Genomic DNA, 15,673 nt, shown 5'->3' with positions numbered 1-15,673 from the left:
CACAACTCTTTTTTGCTCCCATCTTTCACACATCGTATTGCTCAAATTTGATGTGAAACGTGTAGTTGAGTATTTTTCCTTTAGTGAGACAATCAATCCCCCTGATAGGCACAGAGGGAATATTTATATGCTGATTTAACAGCATCATTATGGCACAGGTGCTCCCAATCCAGTCACAATAAAAAGAAAAAAAAAGAAATCAACCCTGCTTGTCGTGCGTTTTATTCCAGACATCAAACGCCAGCGCTTGTTATTGGTGGTCATTTGAATGCATTCACTGAACCGAGACCCAAAGCCCATAGTCCAGCTGCCCACACCTCACCTCGTGAGTATGCACGGCTGCATGTTGAAGCTTAAACATCCCATTGGTTGTCTTTATAGTTTTCCCTATAGTTATGTGAAACTTGTCAGTTCTTCGAGATGAAACTACATTTTAAATTGGACTTTTGTTGTGGGCACACCTGTCTTAACAACTAAACGGTTATGGGATATCAAGATGCTCCTTTAACAGTAACAAAGAGTAGACACAATTTGAAAGAAACCTTTTCTTTGTGCGCATTGGAAAAAACTGGAGGCACTGGAAAGACAGGACCATAAGAGTTACTTGCATTTTGTCCAGAACTAAATAAGTAGAGCTTGGACAGCCATCCCTTTTCTCTCAGCTTTAGTCACCAAAGACTATGAAACTCTACTAAAAAGGAAAGGGATCAAGAACAGCAGGACACCAGAGAAAGTTATGAAATCATTTATTCCCAGCACATGTGGTTGTGTACACCTCCAGCATACGATACTGTGCACATGAGAAGCATCATCATTGACATTATGCTGTACATGAACAGTGGTCAGCTCTCCTGCCTCCATTCTCTCTCGCTCACTCACTCACTCACTCACTCACTCTCACACACACACACACACACACACATACGAATGGTTGGTCAGGCCTTCAGGGGACTAAAACTGCTCACCAGAGTTAGCCTGACTCGGTGTCACATCCGTTCCGTTACTAAATGTGCTGTGGCACACGGTCCTTGTAAAAACCACAAGAGCTACAGTGCTGGCTCTGGCGCACGGGGACACAAAACATGGATGCTTTTTTTTATTTTTTATTTTTCAAAGTCTTGACATTCTTTTTTTTGTTCTCCTTATAGGCGGGTAAGAAAGGGTGTGGCTGTAGGACTACCGACCACACATTGAGCTGTGATTTCTCAGTGCAGACTTGGTCTCTAACAAGGAAAAACAAGAAGTGTTATACTGAACCAAATTATCCCTCCTTTTCCCCCCCCCCACATCTTCCACATGCTCTTTACTAAACAGCAAGCTAAACACAGTTTCATCATACCAACTACTGACATAATTAAGTTTTCTTTGCAAGAACAAAAAGGTTGATACACATGCACACACATTCTGACACTTAGAAGCGTGCAAACTGTATGCACTTGAAACACTGCCAGACGTTGTGTATCGAACTTAAAAGGGGGGTCAAATAAACCAACCGCGACTCCGAGGACCTGTGAGAGATTTCCTGTCCCTTTCAAAAACGGCACTCGAAAACACGTGAGCTGCACTTCCTGTGTTCAGCTACATTTAAAAACAGGTTTTCTTAAGATGGATGAGGAGCTGCCATGATTTTTCTAGTCTACAGTACAAGACTATTAAAAACCAGGCTACCGCTGTGTGATGGGTGGGTTCTCGCAGGGGAGATGCTGGAAGGGAGTGTTTATTACTACGTACATGCAGATCACATCAGAAGAGACGGTTACACTTTGCATCGGATCAATTCTATTAATGATTCTAGAAGACCAAGATGTATAGAATCAATGAGGCTTTTCCTCAAAATAAATAAAAGACTATCCATCCTAAACCTGTTTGGTCCACATTATAGGGCATTTTGGATAGGCGCTTTGCTCTGCATGTCAGTTTTCTACAACGGTTTGTTCTTCCGTTTCTTCGTGTTTATTGCAAAGGTACCAGAAGGAGTAAACCGCACTCCTCTAAACCAGTGTTTCAAAGTCAGCACAGGGGCCAAAGATGAGGTGCATGTGCACTGTGTTTGTGTGTAAAAGATCAGGCTAAAAAGACGATATGGCACCATCAACAAGTTCAAACAGCTGATCTTCAAACAGAGTGTCAACTAAAAAAAACAAAACGGTAAAAGCCGAACATGAAGGGGTTTGAACCGAGTGTCACATCAACAGACAGAGAGACATGGCAGGAAGTCTAAAATAACACGACTATGTGACAATAGCTAATGTAATCAGTCCGTCAGTCAGAGGAAACAAAAAAAATAATGTTGGTGTCAAAATACACCAACGACGCCACTTCCCTAGATTCAGCTTGGATTTCTCCCGCGGGTCACCAGGCTCAACTTATTAACAAACGGTTCATTAAGCCGACCCACAACGTTACACAAGCAGAGTAAATTGCGGGGTTCTCGTTGAAGCGGGTTAGTACGTTGAGATCGCATGCTGTGCAGCAGTACAGGTTATCAAAATACTGGCCTCGTGCTGGTTGAGCGGAAAACGAGCGATAAGGAAACTCTGCTTTCTTTCCTTCTCACGCCGGCCAGAACGCCCCCCTGTCCCCGCGGAAACCATATAAAAGACAAATAATAAAATCAAAATACATACATCTTCCCCCAAACATCATAGCCCCTCCCCTTGCCTCTCCCCTTATAACTAAACTCCTCCATTATAGTGTTTTCAATATGAAACAGTGGACACACCCATGTCAGATTCTAACATTTACATGGCTTTAGCGCAGTCTGACTGCCTCCCATCGAGCGATCGTTTGGAGAGCGAGAGGAAGTAAGAGGAACGGGTCGAGGCAGGCGGAGAGAGGGATAGAGGGAGGCTTCTGCTCCAAGACAGAGGGTGGAGTATTAGTGATGCCATCTGTCCTCCGCACTACTTCAGGATTAGATGGAGTCCTTCGCCCAGTTCATCTGGATGGGAAGACACGTTTTGGGAAAGAGGAGGAACATTACATTCTACTGAGCCTCGGTCCGGGCCAAATCAGATCGTGGGACACATTGCTGGGCTGCGGGGGTATTGTGAGCTCACCTTTGACAGTGCTGATCAAAAAACAGCTCTCGTCGGGCAAGTTGTAAACCATCTGGGAAAAACAAAACAAATGTGAAATGTGGCTTTTCATCAGACCAAAAACGTATGAATAAACGGCGGTTCCTCGGTGCTTTAGAGGTGACTCACATTACGGCACAGATGTAAATCACATGCAAAAAAAGGGACAGAGGAGTTGTTGTTTGTGGTCTCATGATTACAGAGTATTGCCCCTGTACCTATATTAAGAGATCTTGCCAAATCAATAGACGAGCAAGAGAGATGCTAAACAAATTTTCATTCATTGTATTTCAGCAGGTCAGAGGCAATCTGTGTGTTGGACAGGAGGATTAAGACAATATTCACATAGAATTAAGTTCTTACTTTAAAAGTAAAGTCTTAAGTGCAATATTTTGCAGGTGTTCAATTAATTATTAATCTCAATTGATGAAAAGGCAAAGGGTCGTTGGGTATCCATGGTGATGGGTTTTCCTCCTTACAAAAAAGCGTTTTGAATGCTTCCCAGATTTTACCTTTTAACAATCGAAAAAACCCATCCTAATACACTAGACTGGACTGTGATACTCCATGTTTTGGAGAGGAGCGGAGTACCTGGTCACTGAGCAGGATGTGTATGCCCGTCGGACCCTGCCTGTACACCTGGTTGATCGTTCCCAGTGGAAGGTTGCACACACACGCCATCTTGCGGATCAGTTCTGCAGCTGTGAGGTCCTCCAGGTACAGAGCATGATACACTGCGCAGAAGCGGAAGAGGCCTTAACATTTTCAGGCATGCACTCATCTGTGGACTCACACGAGTGTGACACTGCGCTGGTTTACCGTGTAAACTACAGGGAATGATGTGTTCTCCATTTTCACTGTTGGCGTGTCTCTTCAGCAGGGGGCTCTCCTGGGGGGACTCCTGACAGACGTACACCGTCAACCTGGGGCGCACTGACCTGCACACAAACATAAGGATAAATGCCAAACACTGTTGGCTTTTCTGCTTATACAGGTGTGTGCATCCACACACACACACACACACACACACACACACACACACACACACACACACACACACACACACACACACACACACACACACACACACACACACACACACACACACACACACACACACACACACACACACACACACACACACACACACACACACACACACACACACACACACACCTGGATTTAAGTGCATTGAAGAGTCTGATCCCATCTGCCGGCCCACAAATCTGGACCAGATCATCCCGGGTTAGCTTCAACAAATCAGAACCTGTGCAACGAGAAATCACCACTGTAGCGGTTACAACGTCACATCCGTGTTTTAGTGAGTACAACAGTGTGAGGCTGCGCGTGTTTACCTGAGAAGTGAGAGAACAGCCGTGCGTAGGAGTTGAAGCGGTTTTTCAGCAGCCACTTCTGTGCGTCCTGTATGGTGGCCGTGGGGCTCAACTGCTGCAGAGAAGGACAGGCGGCGCACTCGGTGTCAACACACTTCCACGCCGGGGAGCGAGTCCAGTCTTGTGGTGGAATCGTGCGTACTGAACAGTTTGTCACATGTTTGATGCAACTAGGGCTGAACTAGCGACATCTCTGAGCCACCGGCTGAGCCAACGATTCATTTGGTCACGACCGAGTCAAGAATTAAAATGCCAAAAAACGTCTATATCGAAAAAAAACATTAAATGATTTACCCTTTCTGCCAAGTCATACAGGAGAGAAGAGTGGAGGCTAACCTCCGAGTTGCCGAGGCTGACAGGGTCTGCCTGGTGATTGGGTGAGGACGATTCACTAGAAAGAAAAACATTGTAATTAAGTCAAGCAAAACCAAAATCAACACTCACTCGCACACATACACACGCACCTGTCCGGTACGGAGGATGTTGTGTAGGTGGACAGGGGGGTGGAGGCGAAGGAGGGAGTAGCTGCCTGGTTGGGGCTGACGTAGGCGTCTGGCCATGGCGAGCACTGCGGGGAGGCACAGATATATAAATACACAGTTAATCAGACTCACTGGGTTAATAAACATTGCAGGCCCCACTCCCCGAAAAAAAGTTATGCCGGGATTTGGGAATTTAGCTTCGTCTCCATCCCACCGGATGTCAAATACATGGCATTTAAAAAACAAAAAAGAAAAGGTCTCCTTCGCAGCAGCTGAGGGTCTACAAGCTTCAGGCTGCAGCCAGGTGTCTACAGGAGAGGGGGGGGGGTGTGGGTGGGGGTGGGGTGGAGGGAGCGGACTGTGGATGGAGTGATGGGGAGGAGAGGGGAGCAGGGTGCTTACACTGCCTCTCTTGGCCAAGGAGTCGCCACAGTCAGCGGGAAGTGTCCGCTTGCTGGACTTTTTCAGCTCGTGGTCACCCGCATCCTCTATGATGGGTTCAAGCCTCGTCTACATACAGACACACAGCAGAGGTTAGCCAGCCAGCGACCGACACACAAACACAACCAATGACCTGCGCTCATTGCTAGACAATTTGAAACTTCAATTTATGCTCGTGGGGTTGTTGTTGTTTTTTTCCCCTCCACCAATAAAAGCCTGAGGACACAGAACACATTGTAATGATGAAGCCTGATGAAGACCAATCAAAAAGGAGCACTGTTCCTGTCGACTTTAAATGTCAGCTCTGCTGCCCTTTTTTTGGACAAAAAGACCACCTTTGCTTCTGGGGGGGAAGGGGGGGGGGGGGTGGCGGTGGGAGGAGGCTTTGGGGTTAGGGGGGCGGGGAAGGCCCGGCTGACTGCATCTATTGTTTAGACTTTCCTCTGAGAGCTAAACTAGATCACGAGACACAATCCAGGTGATCTAAACGCGCCGGAACAATACTTTGGAAGAACCCTGATTTCTATCTCAACATTACTGCCAACCACTTCCCAAATCCCACCAGACAACCAACCGTCCTCCAAGGCAGCCACTTGTTTCCGTTGGTGTGGCTACGGAGTTAAAATACACGAGAGGAGGGTCTCCTAGACACGGGTAATCCATCCCATCTGTCACTCTGACCGCTATGTCAAGTTCGATCGTCATCACACTCTCAGGCACTGCGGTGCCGTTTCATTGATGTTACAAAGAAAAGCTGCCCCATCTAATACCGGCATTTTACTTCAAGAGCTATGTGCTGTGAGGCAGGCAAGGGAGGGGGGGGGGGGGATAAAAGAAAGAAATTAAGAAAAGGGAAAGAATAAAAAGGTATGTGAATTTGGTAGCACCATTAAACACGTTACTGCCGTTTTGTAATTTAATGGATTCATCCAATCATTGGTTATTAGCCATCAGGAAATAAGATAAAAACTAGTTTCCGCTTTTGATATGTGAGGGATTTACTTACTTACTTACTTGTAAATTGAATATGGTTGGTTTTATTGACAAAGCAATTTGAAGACCCTGACCCTGAACTGTCAAGTCACAGCTCTGCTACGGAGGGCAAGAGAAATCTAAAGCATTCATACGTGTTTGACAAGATGGTTGGCAGTGATGTAGAGCCCCAGTACGGCCCTTTACCCATAACTTGGTGGGCTGCTTAAAGGAAATACCACTTTGCTTCCTTGGGTGCGCACACTTTAACATGAATAACCACCCAAAGGAAAGTTAAAAACGGGATGCTTTCTAGTACTTCAGCTTAGTTTGTGCTAAAGACGTGTATCTGTATGGCATGACAATCCGGAGCAGCTGCATACTGACCTCTGACAGAATAGTGGTATCATAAGAAGGCTGGTACTTCTCCTTCTCTTGAGGAGAGCGTTTCTCCATCTTCTCCCGGTCCGTCTTTTGCTTACGGTCCGCCCCCTTTGGCTAAACCGGAAGCAGTGGAGGAGCAGATTTAAATTTGGCTGCGAGGGGCCCGTAGCATGTTCGGGGTGTCAAATGATAGACTGAGCGTGTACCTTAAAGACTTTGATTTGGCAGGAGGCGGAGTGGAGGTGCTCTGTGTACTCGCCGGCGTCTCCCTGGGCAAACGTGTCCAACTGGATCCTGAAGGGGACGCCCTTCTCCCCGCCGTGCTTCCTGGGAGTGAACTCTGTGCTGATGCAGTGCACCTGCATACAGAAGGGAGACGCGGGTCCAAGTGAGAGGAACATATGTATCAGGTGTGTGGGCATTCACAGAAGGCAGAAACATGTGCAGATGTGCGTGTGTGAATGACGAGGTGTGTATGTGTGTGTTACCTGCACAAACACAGAAGTTCTTTTGTTCAAGTCCCACAGGAACTCTGCGGCATTCAGCTGGGAGGGGTGAGTCTTCGGCTCCACGATGCCCACCGACATGGGGATATCTGTCTCACACACACACACACACACACACACACACACACACACACACACACACACACACACACACACACAGATATTTGAAGTCCGAGTCACACATGCGCCAGACAGTTTAGGTCAACATGTCTCGCCAGGTTTTCATTACCGATGTCAAGGAGACGGTCGCCCGGACGATTCCACTTCCAACCTTCCAGCTGCTGGTGCTCTGTGTACTGCAGCCGGCGGTCATGAAACACCACACGCACTATGCTCTACACACACACACACACACACAAAAACCAGGTTAGGTATAAATTATATGTGATGTAAAGTTAGTTAAGTAAAGTTAGGATGTGCTCACCTTCACCATCTTGTTGGTGAGCTCCGGCAGCTCGTCCTGCTTCCTGTTGTCCAACATGCGCACCTCGTACGATTGGCCTGAGAAAGAGATCACATGATCAAAACCAATGAAAGAGCTACCGACAACTCAAACCTGTCCCCTCATCTTCTTTTAGTTTGTGGTGTAATTTGGTTGTAGTCCATTTTCTAGGTTTTAATGCATATTATACGGTGTGACAATGTATGATTATAAAAAGACTCCAATATCCGAACATAGGGAGCCGCTTTGTGGCACTTTAATTGTAGAGCTGCAGATGACAACTCTCTCGTTTCCGATGAACTGCTTTACAGACAAGGCCCTTCACACTGAGGGATTTGGGGGTGTTACAGAGTGAAGACAACAATTTGAAAGAGCTCTCCAAATGATCTGCGAGACTGACAGCCGAGGAAGAAAAAAAGTCAGCAGATCCAAGTGGCCCTCTTTTCCCAGGCCTCGACTCCTGCTCTTTAAAGACCTTTTTGATGTAGTGTTTTTTGTTTTTCCATGCACATAGTGAAACAGGTATTCGTCGCACCATCTGATTGCAATACATTTGTGTTAACATGGTGCACGTATTGTGCGTCTCACCTTGGTTCAGGTATGTGAGCGTCTCGTCGTGCAGCTTGACAGCCGGCGAGGTGGCGGCGCAGAGCACATACTGGAATGGGGGATTTTTGGTCTCGCTTTCAGGGGGTAGGCTGGAGTCCTCCTGCTTGAAGATCGGCAGAGCCAGCACATCGCTGAGGGGAACAGAGGAGAGGACGTCAGCGGGTGTGATGCCGTAAAAGAAGCGCAAAAAAAAAAAAAAACATCATTAAAGCAAAGCAGCCTAGCGCGTGCATCTTTGGCCCGTTACATGAAGTCATTATTGAATAAAAATAAACCTCCCGATGGCAACACAATCACCAAGAACTTCCATTGAAGCAAAAGGTTTTCCAACTTTGCAGCCATTTCTAAAAGAAATACACCAAATTGCTCCGTGCCAACTGTTGCGTTCTCCCCTCGCGGCGGGACAATACGTTACCTCTCCAGGGTCGAATTATTAACTGGACTGGCTTATTTTAGAAGGAGCGCTGAAGGCTCTCCATCGATCAAATGGCTCTCTTATTATATATGCATGAGGCTGCAGTAGGATTAATGAACAAAAACACCCAGAGACAGCCCGAGCTGCTGACACACACACACTCACTATCTCTCACAACTTGGCAGCCACTCTAGACAACCGACCCGTCCTCGGCTCACCCCGACAAATGCTGCAAGAGGGTCACACGGTGCACAGTGACCTGGAGTGTGTGTTTCTGTATCTCAGTGATTGTGCAAAAAGGCAGACCTTATCATGCAAAGGTGAATATCATGGCGCTCCATTACCTGGTAAACCTTTTGGCAGGTCAAGATGCTGCTCTAAAAGCCCATATAAAATAAATTAAACTTAAAATTTAAAGAAGCTTCCCAGAGCGAGATGCATTGTGCCTCAAGTCACTTGCTGCCATGTTTTCTCTGCAGAGTTGGTATCCCCTGAAGCCCCAGTAGTCTGAAGCCGCTGCTACCCAAGAAATCTACATCTGCTTCCTAAAAGCCAAGCTGGTCCCACTACAACACACCAAGACATTCTGTTCCTGACAGCTGCTGACTCCAAACACAGCAGATAGCACTGCTCCTGAAGCCACTGACCCCGTTGCAATAATTCATTTACGTACATGCAACACACCGCTCGAGTATTCGCAAACATGCATACCCGCACAAGAGACCGACCCACGCTGGCATCAAACCCCAATAAATGTGCACTAAAAGCAGATGGCCCAGGAGGCAGCTGATAAGACGCATGCAGGTCCCGTAGGGTTGAATGTCAACACCTCACATAACCTAGTACGCACCCAGGAGTGACTAACTGAACAGTCCTCCATAAACCATTAATCAAAGACAGCAACATTGCCGTCCTCCACTAGCCCATTGTCATTCATAATGCAGAATAACCAGTTTCCTTGATTCAACACATCCCACATTTTAGGGACAAATGTTGGAATAACCGGAGCGACCAGAAACTGGCGGCGTATTTGCTTACTGAGAAAAGCGACGATGTGTGTGACTACTAGAGCAGATTAGAATGTGATAACCCGCGATAACATTGTGTTCCAATAACATACCGGTACTGTCAATAATGATGCCCCTGTCACTGCTGTGGTTTGTACACAAGAGTGTTATAATGTAAATTTGAGTGAACTAAAACACAGCTGGACAGACTACTTTTCTGAGGATCCGGAGATCAAAACCTTGTGGGAAGATTGACTTGTTTATTGTTGAAGAATCCAAAAGGTGCGCATTCAACTCTTGTGTCAGAGTTAGAATTGCCTGCTCAGATTGACACATTTATTCGTACACTCTTTTTCCAAAAATATATAGATATTTTTTTTAGGGTAAAGTTCATGTTATTTAAAAATAACTTATTATATTAAGTAGTAAGATTGTTTGCTTAACTTTAATGAATATGGATCACCAAAAAAGCCCACATCTGTCACATAATTACTCTGCACCATCAAGTTGCACAGGTTACAACATTGTTTTCATAAACCACTGATCTTTAAAAAGGTACAAAGTTTAGGTCTCCTTTAGACAACATACACAATCTGAGCAGCAGCATGAACTGATCAAATGTTTTCATCTGTCACAGTACAACACGTGTCCTTCTTTCTCGTTGACGAGGTCGAGAGGAATTAATCTCTGCCCCTGATCATGGCACCCTGCGATGATAGCCTTCCAAATCCCAAAACAAAGAAGCCATCTCACTCAGTACAAAGAGGAAAACACACACACACACACACACACACACACACACACACACGAGAGAGTGCTCTCCATCGACGCTAATGTGCGAGGAGAGTGGGGTTGACATGTTGACTCCGGACTCTAACCTCATGCTGTAGGCTCCGGCCCCCAGCTCCTGGCCGATTCCGGACAGACTGGCGTCAAAGTCGTGCACCAGCCCCGACTCTATGCTGGCGTCGTCCATCTTCAGCACCCAGGCCATCGGCCCCAGCTCCTTGTCCTCGGCTTCTACTCGGAGGGCCGCCAGCTTGCTTCGGGTAGCGGGGAGGTCGGCTAACGACGGGTAAGTAGGAAGGGAGGGGGCTCCGCAGCTTCCGAGTGACTCCGTGAAGAGGAAAGTTACGCTGCTAGCCCGTTAGCCGCCGCGGGGCGAGCGAATCGGTAGCTTTCCACAGAGTCCGGGTGTATCGCCATTGCTCCACTTGGGGCCAGGGTGCTCTTGAACAACGCAGCACGGCGCTCCAGTGGTAAGCTGTCTACTCGGGTAACAAATATTGGTCGTGACTAAAGATGCGAGCCGATTGGCAGCATGCTAACGTTAGCTAGCACTTGGCTAGCTTTACGGTGGCAACTTACGCGAGCCTACCCTGAATCCATCGACCCCGCTGTTAACCAAGTCCCCGGGCAGCCTAGCTAACGTTAGCCCGACCAAAAGCAACAAAAACAAAATATGATTTTGTGTTAGCCCGCACGGCTCATCGCAGTCTGCGTCCGCACAGCTGTTGCTACCTAGCTATCGGGCTAACTAGCATCAACTTCCACTTGCTATGAATCAATCGCGTGACCTAAGAGAGGCTCTCCTCGGACGCTCCGTGTACCATCCCAACCCGCTCTTCTCTTCTCATAGCGATGCTGGAATCACCGATGAGGCTCCCCGGCCTTGAGACGCAGTCCTTTAACCATCCAAAGTGCAGCGGTCGACACAGAACCAGGCATCAACATGGCTCCCTCGGCGTACAGACTGTCGCTCCGTGAAGCCTGCAGCGCTGCTGCCACCGCAAGCTTTTCCGGAAGGATGCCAGGCGCGGCGCTCAGCCAATCAGAGGCGCAGGTTGTGACCAGCGCAGGTGGATTAGCCAATCAGAAACCTCGAAGCTTCCGTCATTGTGTCCGACTGTACTTTCGCTCTGCCTTCCAGAAAGTATAATACATGCATTTATAAAGTTAATACTGTAAACAAAAAATAGAGACACCGAAAGCACCACTATAGACATATGCAAACCTCCTACGTCATGAACGCACACAGTCAGGGGTTGTTATTTCAGACGTAAAAGAATAATTTATATGCATGTTGACTATCTACTTTTGTGACCATTTCGGGAATACCACAGATAATTAAGACAAAACCAAGGTCGATAAGTAAATCGTTCACATGTCGGTTCGTGAGGTTCTTACCTTGTGTAACTGCTGACGCCGGGTTCAGGCACTCTGAAGTTTTCAGTGTAAGGCTGCCAGAACAACATCGTGTCTCAAACAGCTGTCACTTTAATATATGAATACAAAATGAAACGCGCACACACACACACAAAAAAAACTCAGCCCGAATCCGAGTAGGTCCAAACAGGAGCTGGTGTCTGTTCCATGTCAGTGTGGGAGAGGAGTTTGAATTCGTCGGTTTTCAGGCTTATCAATAATGATCCACTCGGTCGGACCCTGAACGTGACGCGCGGGCTGTGGGTGGTAAAGTTTTTTTTTTTTTTTTTTTTTTTTAAACCGAACAGGTTACCGGCCCTATTTTATGTCCAATTGGGGAGACCCACCTCAGTACTATAATGACGTCCCACACTATTCACCACATGGTCAGCACACGATAGTCGCTCATGTGTAAAAAAAAAAAAAAAACCCACCAGACCAAAGCTAGTGAAATAAGACTTGAACCCATGTCAGTGTTGTATCATTAAATATGTGTTACTGGATTGTTATGCATTAATGTGAAAGCTGCGCTTTTCGGGTTTCAGCCGGTCGAGGGGGGAGTTAATTAGTTGGAAGGCTGGTTAATAAGTTCTTTATATGTTGGGTGTTTCACAACAGTGGACCATCCTTTGCGCACTGCTCTGTGTTGAATAGAACTCTCGCGGTTATTCATCCCAGAATTGTAGAAGTATAAAGTAACATCCAATGCAAATACTGAAGTAGGCTACAAGCATCCTAAAATCTTTTTACATTAAGTGCACAGACTGTAGGTTGGGAAGGGATCGCAGGCCCCTGCCGTGAGAGATCCTCTTTAGCAGCTCCTCAGTTTACAGCTTAGAGAACAGATGGAAACATGAAATTCAGCACCGGTTTCATATGTTGTAAATTACATAACACATGCTAAACATGTGTTATGTATTTATATATATAAAATATTTTATATATATATAAAATTCCAAACCAAACTGTCCTGATTTCAAGACCACAGCTTTCCGTTTGACTGATTAAATAACAATCCCGACTACGAACAAAACAGTTGTGCCATAGTAAGTTACATTTGAGGTCGTTTGGGAAAACAAGTAATTTGAAGTTATTTGAGATTGAGATGGTAACTTTATAACACTTTCTTATACATGGACAATGATAGGTTGATGAAAGGCATAAGGAAAATACCAAAATAAATCAAAGGATCTGAACAATGACGGAGGTATCGTTTCCTGCAAAAACCAGAGGAGGCGGGCTCATCATGACCTGTACAAGTTCTTTATTGTAATGTAAGCACAACTTTGTAAATGCACGGAGGAAACACAACTGTGAAAACTAGAATGTTACAAGAGGAAGGAAAGAGACACAATGCAGAGAAGAGAAACAGGTGACATGACGATTTGTTTTCAGAGCTGTAAATAATACATTTCTACAAATTTCTCAGCAGAGAAAAAAATAATAAGTGAGAGAGAAAGACCCACTACGGCTAGCGCAACAGAGAGAGAAAATAAAAACAAGGATGGGCACCACCCCGGGGAACTCTCCGAAATGACAGTTATTGGGTATTCCATTTTAATATCATAGATACATATCCACTATGTGATAATAATTTATGTCCTGTCATACTTCATGAAGTGAGCAGCGCGCACTCATCTTCTTCCCCCGTTGTTGCCCAAAAGTGGAGAGAACCAAGATGAGACGGGAGAAACGGAGGACACCATGAATTTTTCTGAAAGGGGCGGACATTGTTTACATTGATTTAAAACCTCATTCCCACTATGGACTGTCGAACTCCAATAAAAACTTCTTATTTTTTTCTGTTAAAGTTAGTCACATGCATAGCCAAGCACTAAACACCTCCTATGCTTTGGAATCAACGCACGTGCCGTCTTCACCGTGAGCAGGCGGGACCCGCTCTGAACGGTCGGCCGGTCGTACCTTTTAGGCTAATCAGCACCTTTTTGAAAGACAGAAAGTGTGTGTCTATGTGTGTGTATGTGAGAGAGAGAAAAAGAGAGAGAGGGAAAAACCTGCAGACATTGAATTCCGCTGCGGTAAAACCGCATCGCGTAAAATAAATCAAAACTATGACACACTGTAAATTTACATTCCTCTCTACCTGGCCCCAGTTACTCACTTTCCCAGAAAGACACAAGACGGCACCATACGTTTGTCTCGGCTCTGCTCCAACCAGACCCCCTACGAAATGAGAACCATGCAGACGCACTTCCTGTCCACATCAGGACGTTATTCAGTGGGGATACTGTAGTGCTCGGGACAGAGGACGGACATTTCATATCTTCATCCTTGAGTGATTAGTGAACCTGGGTGTGACTGAATGCGTGTTATCGGTTTATATTTCAGGGTTCAGCGATGGTGGGAAGAACTACGACACTCTTTCTGCACCACAACCCCCCATCCTGTAGTCGGGCAGGACGTGTATGAGGATTGTGTGTACCTGTATCTGTGTGTCTGTGTGTGTGTGTTTCAATCTGCTGGCCAGAGTGCAGCTCCAGCGACTGAGTTTTAGGATGTTTTATTCTCGGTCTGTGTAGGTGAGAGTTCATGAACCAATGTTTGTGTTCGGTGGGCAGCGTGGCAGTTCCGCGGTAGTGCGCAGCGTCTCCTATAGGCCCTCAGGCAGAGGTTCACCGCCGCTCGAGCCAGACTGGGCGCGCTTGATGTACAGATTCAACAGCTTGAGCTGCGGATGGAGACACAGACGGAGGATGCAGGTTAACAGGAGGTCACACTTGGTGAAAATTTGGATTGCAAGCCTGTTGCCTAAAAATCTCCTTCATATATTAGCTTTAATAGAACAGTTGTATAGATCCAGTTACCTTGCTGCTGGAGAGTTGGTTGAGGTGCGGTTTGAGGTCCTCTCCAATCACTGCATAAATGGCCACCAAGCAGAACACGCAGGCTTTCCTCACACTGCTCTCAGAGTTGTCGTATCCCTGTTGGACCAGATACAAACGATGAGTGTGGTCATGTATGAATGTGTGGGTGGTGTTTGAGGACAGGAGGTGCATTCGTTTTACCAACTTAACAGACAACATACTTCTATACTTCTGTGTGTGCTACCTGTATGAGTCCTGGCACTATCTCGGGCAAGAAGCTCATCAGGCCCTCGCGGGGAACTCTCTCCACTACTTTGGTCTGCATCTTGATGGCAGCCAGGTTGATGGGGTAGTCGGCTGACTGGATGATGGGACACAACACCTTGACACACTGGTCCGGACTGATGGACGATGCCAACATGGCCGCTGTCTCCTCTGCTGCTCGAATCACCTACAGGGACACACACACACACACACACACACACACAAAGTGCATCAGTGCTGGGGCTGTGTATATTCAGAGAAACACTGCTATTTGGATATGAAAAGCATAATTCAACAGTAAAGTAATAATGCATCTTTTACTAGCTTGAATTCACTAAAAGCATCAGATAAAGACAGAAAAAAACTGTAATGATGGCGGAGAAAACGGTCGCAGAGATTTTGACACTTGTCTGAACAGCAAGCATAACGTTTACTGGAAATAAAGTACAATATAGCCAATATCAAGTAGGCTTCTTTTGGGTGTTCTCCTTCCCGTAATCCGTATTTATTTTGTTTTTCAGTGAAATGAGGACTTATTGTACAGTTTTTCCTCTTAGTTCAACTTCTTGGATCTGCCGTTCCTAGTCAGGTTTCAAATATCATCTCATAGTCATGTAGCAGATGATTATTATCCCAGTGAACTCTTTGAT

The 15,673-nt window shown here is 46.1% G+C and overlaps 2 protein-coding genes across 12 annotated transcripts in view; both read right to left on the bottom strand.

Moving 5' to 3' along the window:
- Positions 1 to 729: 729 nt before the first annotated feature.
- ubp1 (upstream binding protein 1) lies at positions 730 to 12,446 on the bottom strand. Of its 6 annotated transcripts, none has more exons than XM_037474205.2 (16): positions 11,917 to 12,446; positions 8,287 to 8,438; positions 7,681 to 7,757; positions 7,486 to 7,591; positions 7,239 to 7,345; positions 6,957 to 7,109; positions 6,754 to 6,864; positions 5,356 to 5,463; positions 4,936 to 5,039; positions 4,766 to 4,862; positions 4,433 to 4,526; positions 4,254 to 4,344; positions 3,897 to 4,015; positions 3,669 to 3,811; positions 3,060 to 3,111; positions 730 to 2,941 (listed from the first exon to the last, which is right to left on the bottom strand). In XM_037474205.2, exons 1-16 carry the CDS (start codon positions 11,982 to 11,984, stop codon positions 2,904 to 2,906), a joined length of 1,620 nt encoding a protein of 539 aa, XP_037330102.2. In that variant the 5' UTR covers positions 11,985 to 12,446; the 3' UTR covers positions 730 to 2,903. The 6 variants fall into 6 exon arrangements, with proteins under 6 accessions (XP_037330102.2, XP_037330097.2, XP_037330098.2 ...); XM_037474200.2 differs by lacking the exon at positions 11,917 to 12,446 and adding an exon at positions 10,608 to 10,739; XM_037474201.2 differs by lacking the exon at positions 11,917 to 12,446 and adding an exon at positions 10,608 to 10,739 and having other exon boundaries at positions 4,433 to 4,523.
- A 735-nt stretch (positions 12,447 to 13,181) lies between these two features.
- Positions 13,182 to 15,673, bottom strand: part of clasp2 (cytoplasmic linker associated protein 2) — a 42,404-nt gene continuing 39,912 nt past the window's right edge. For all 6 annotated transcript variants that reach the window (XM_037474187.2, XM_037474190.2, XM_037474195.2 and 3 more), the window contains 3 exons: positions 15,004 to 15,210; positions 14,760 to 14,876; positions 13,182 to 14,623 (listed from right to left, as the gene is read on the bottom strand). In XM_037474187.2, the coding sequence (XP_037330084.1) occupies positions 14,546 to 14,623; positions 14,760 to 14,876; positions 15,004 to 15,210 (402 nt within the window). In that variant the 3' untranslated portion in view covers positions 13,182 to 14,545. The remainder of the gene's footprint in view (positions 14,624 to 14,759; positions 14,877 to 15,003; positions 15,211 to 15,673) is intronic.

Source organism: Pungitius pungitius, chromosome 17 (genome assembly GCF_949316345.1).
Source record: "Pungitius pungitius chromosome 17, fPunPun2.1, whole genome shotgun sequence".
In the NCBI taxonomy this organism is placed as follows: domain Eukaryota; kingdom Metazoa; phylum Chordata; class Actinopteri; order Perciformes; family Gasterosteidae; genus Pungitius; species Pungitius pungitius.
Note: the sequence above shows the minus strand (reverse complement) of the source record. Positions and strands in the feature narration are given on the sequence as shown.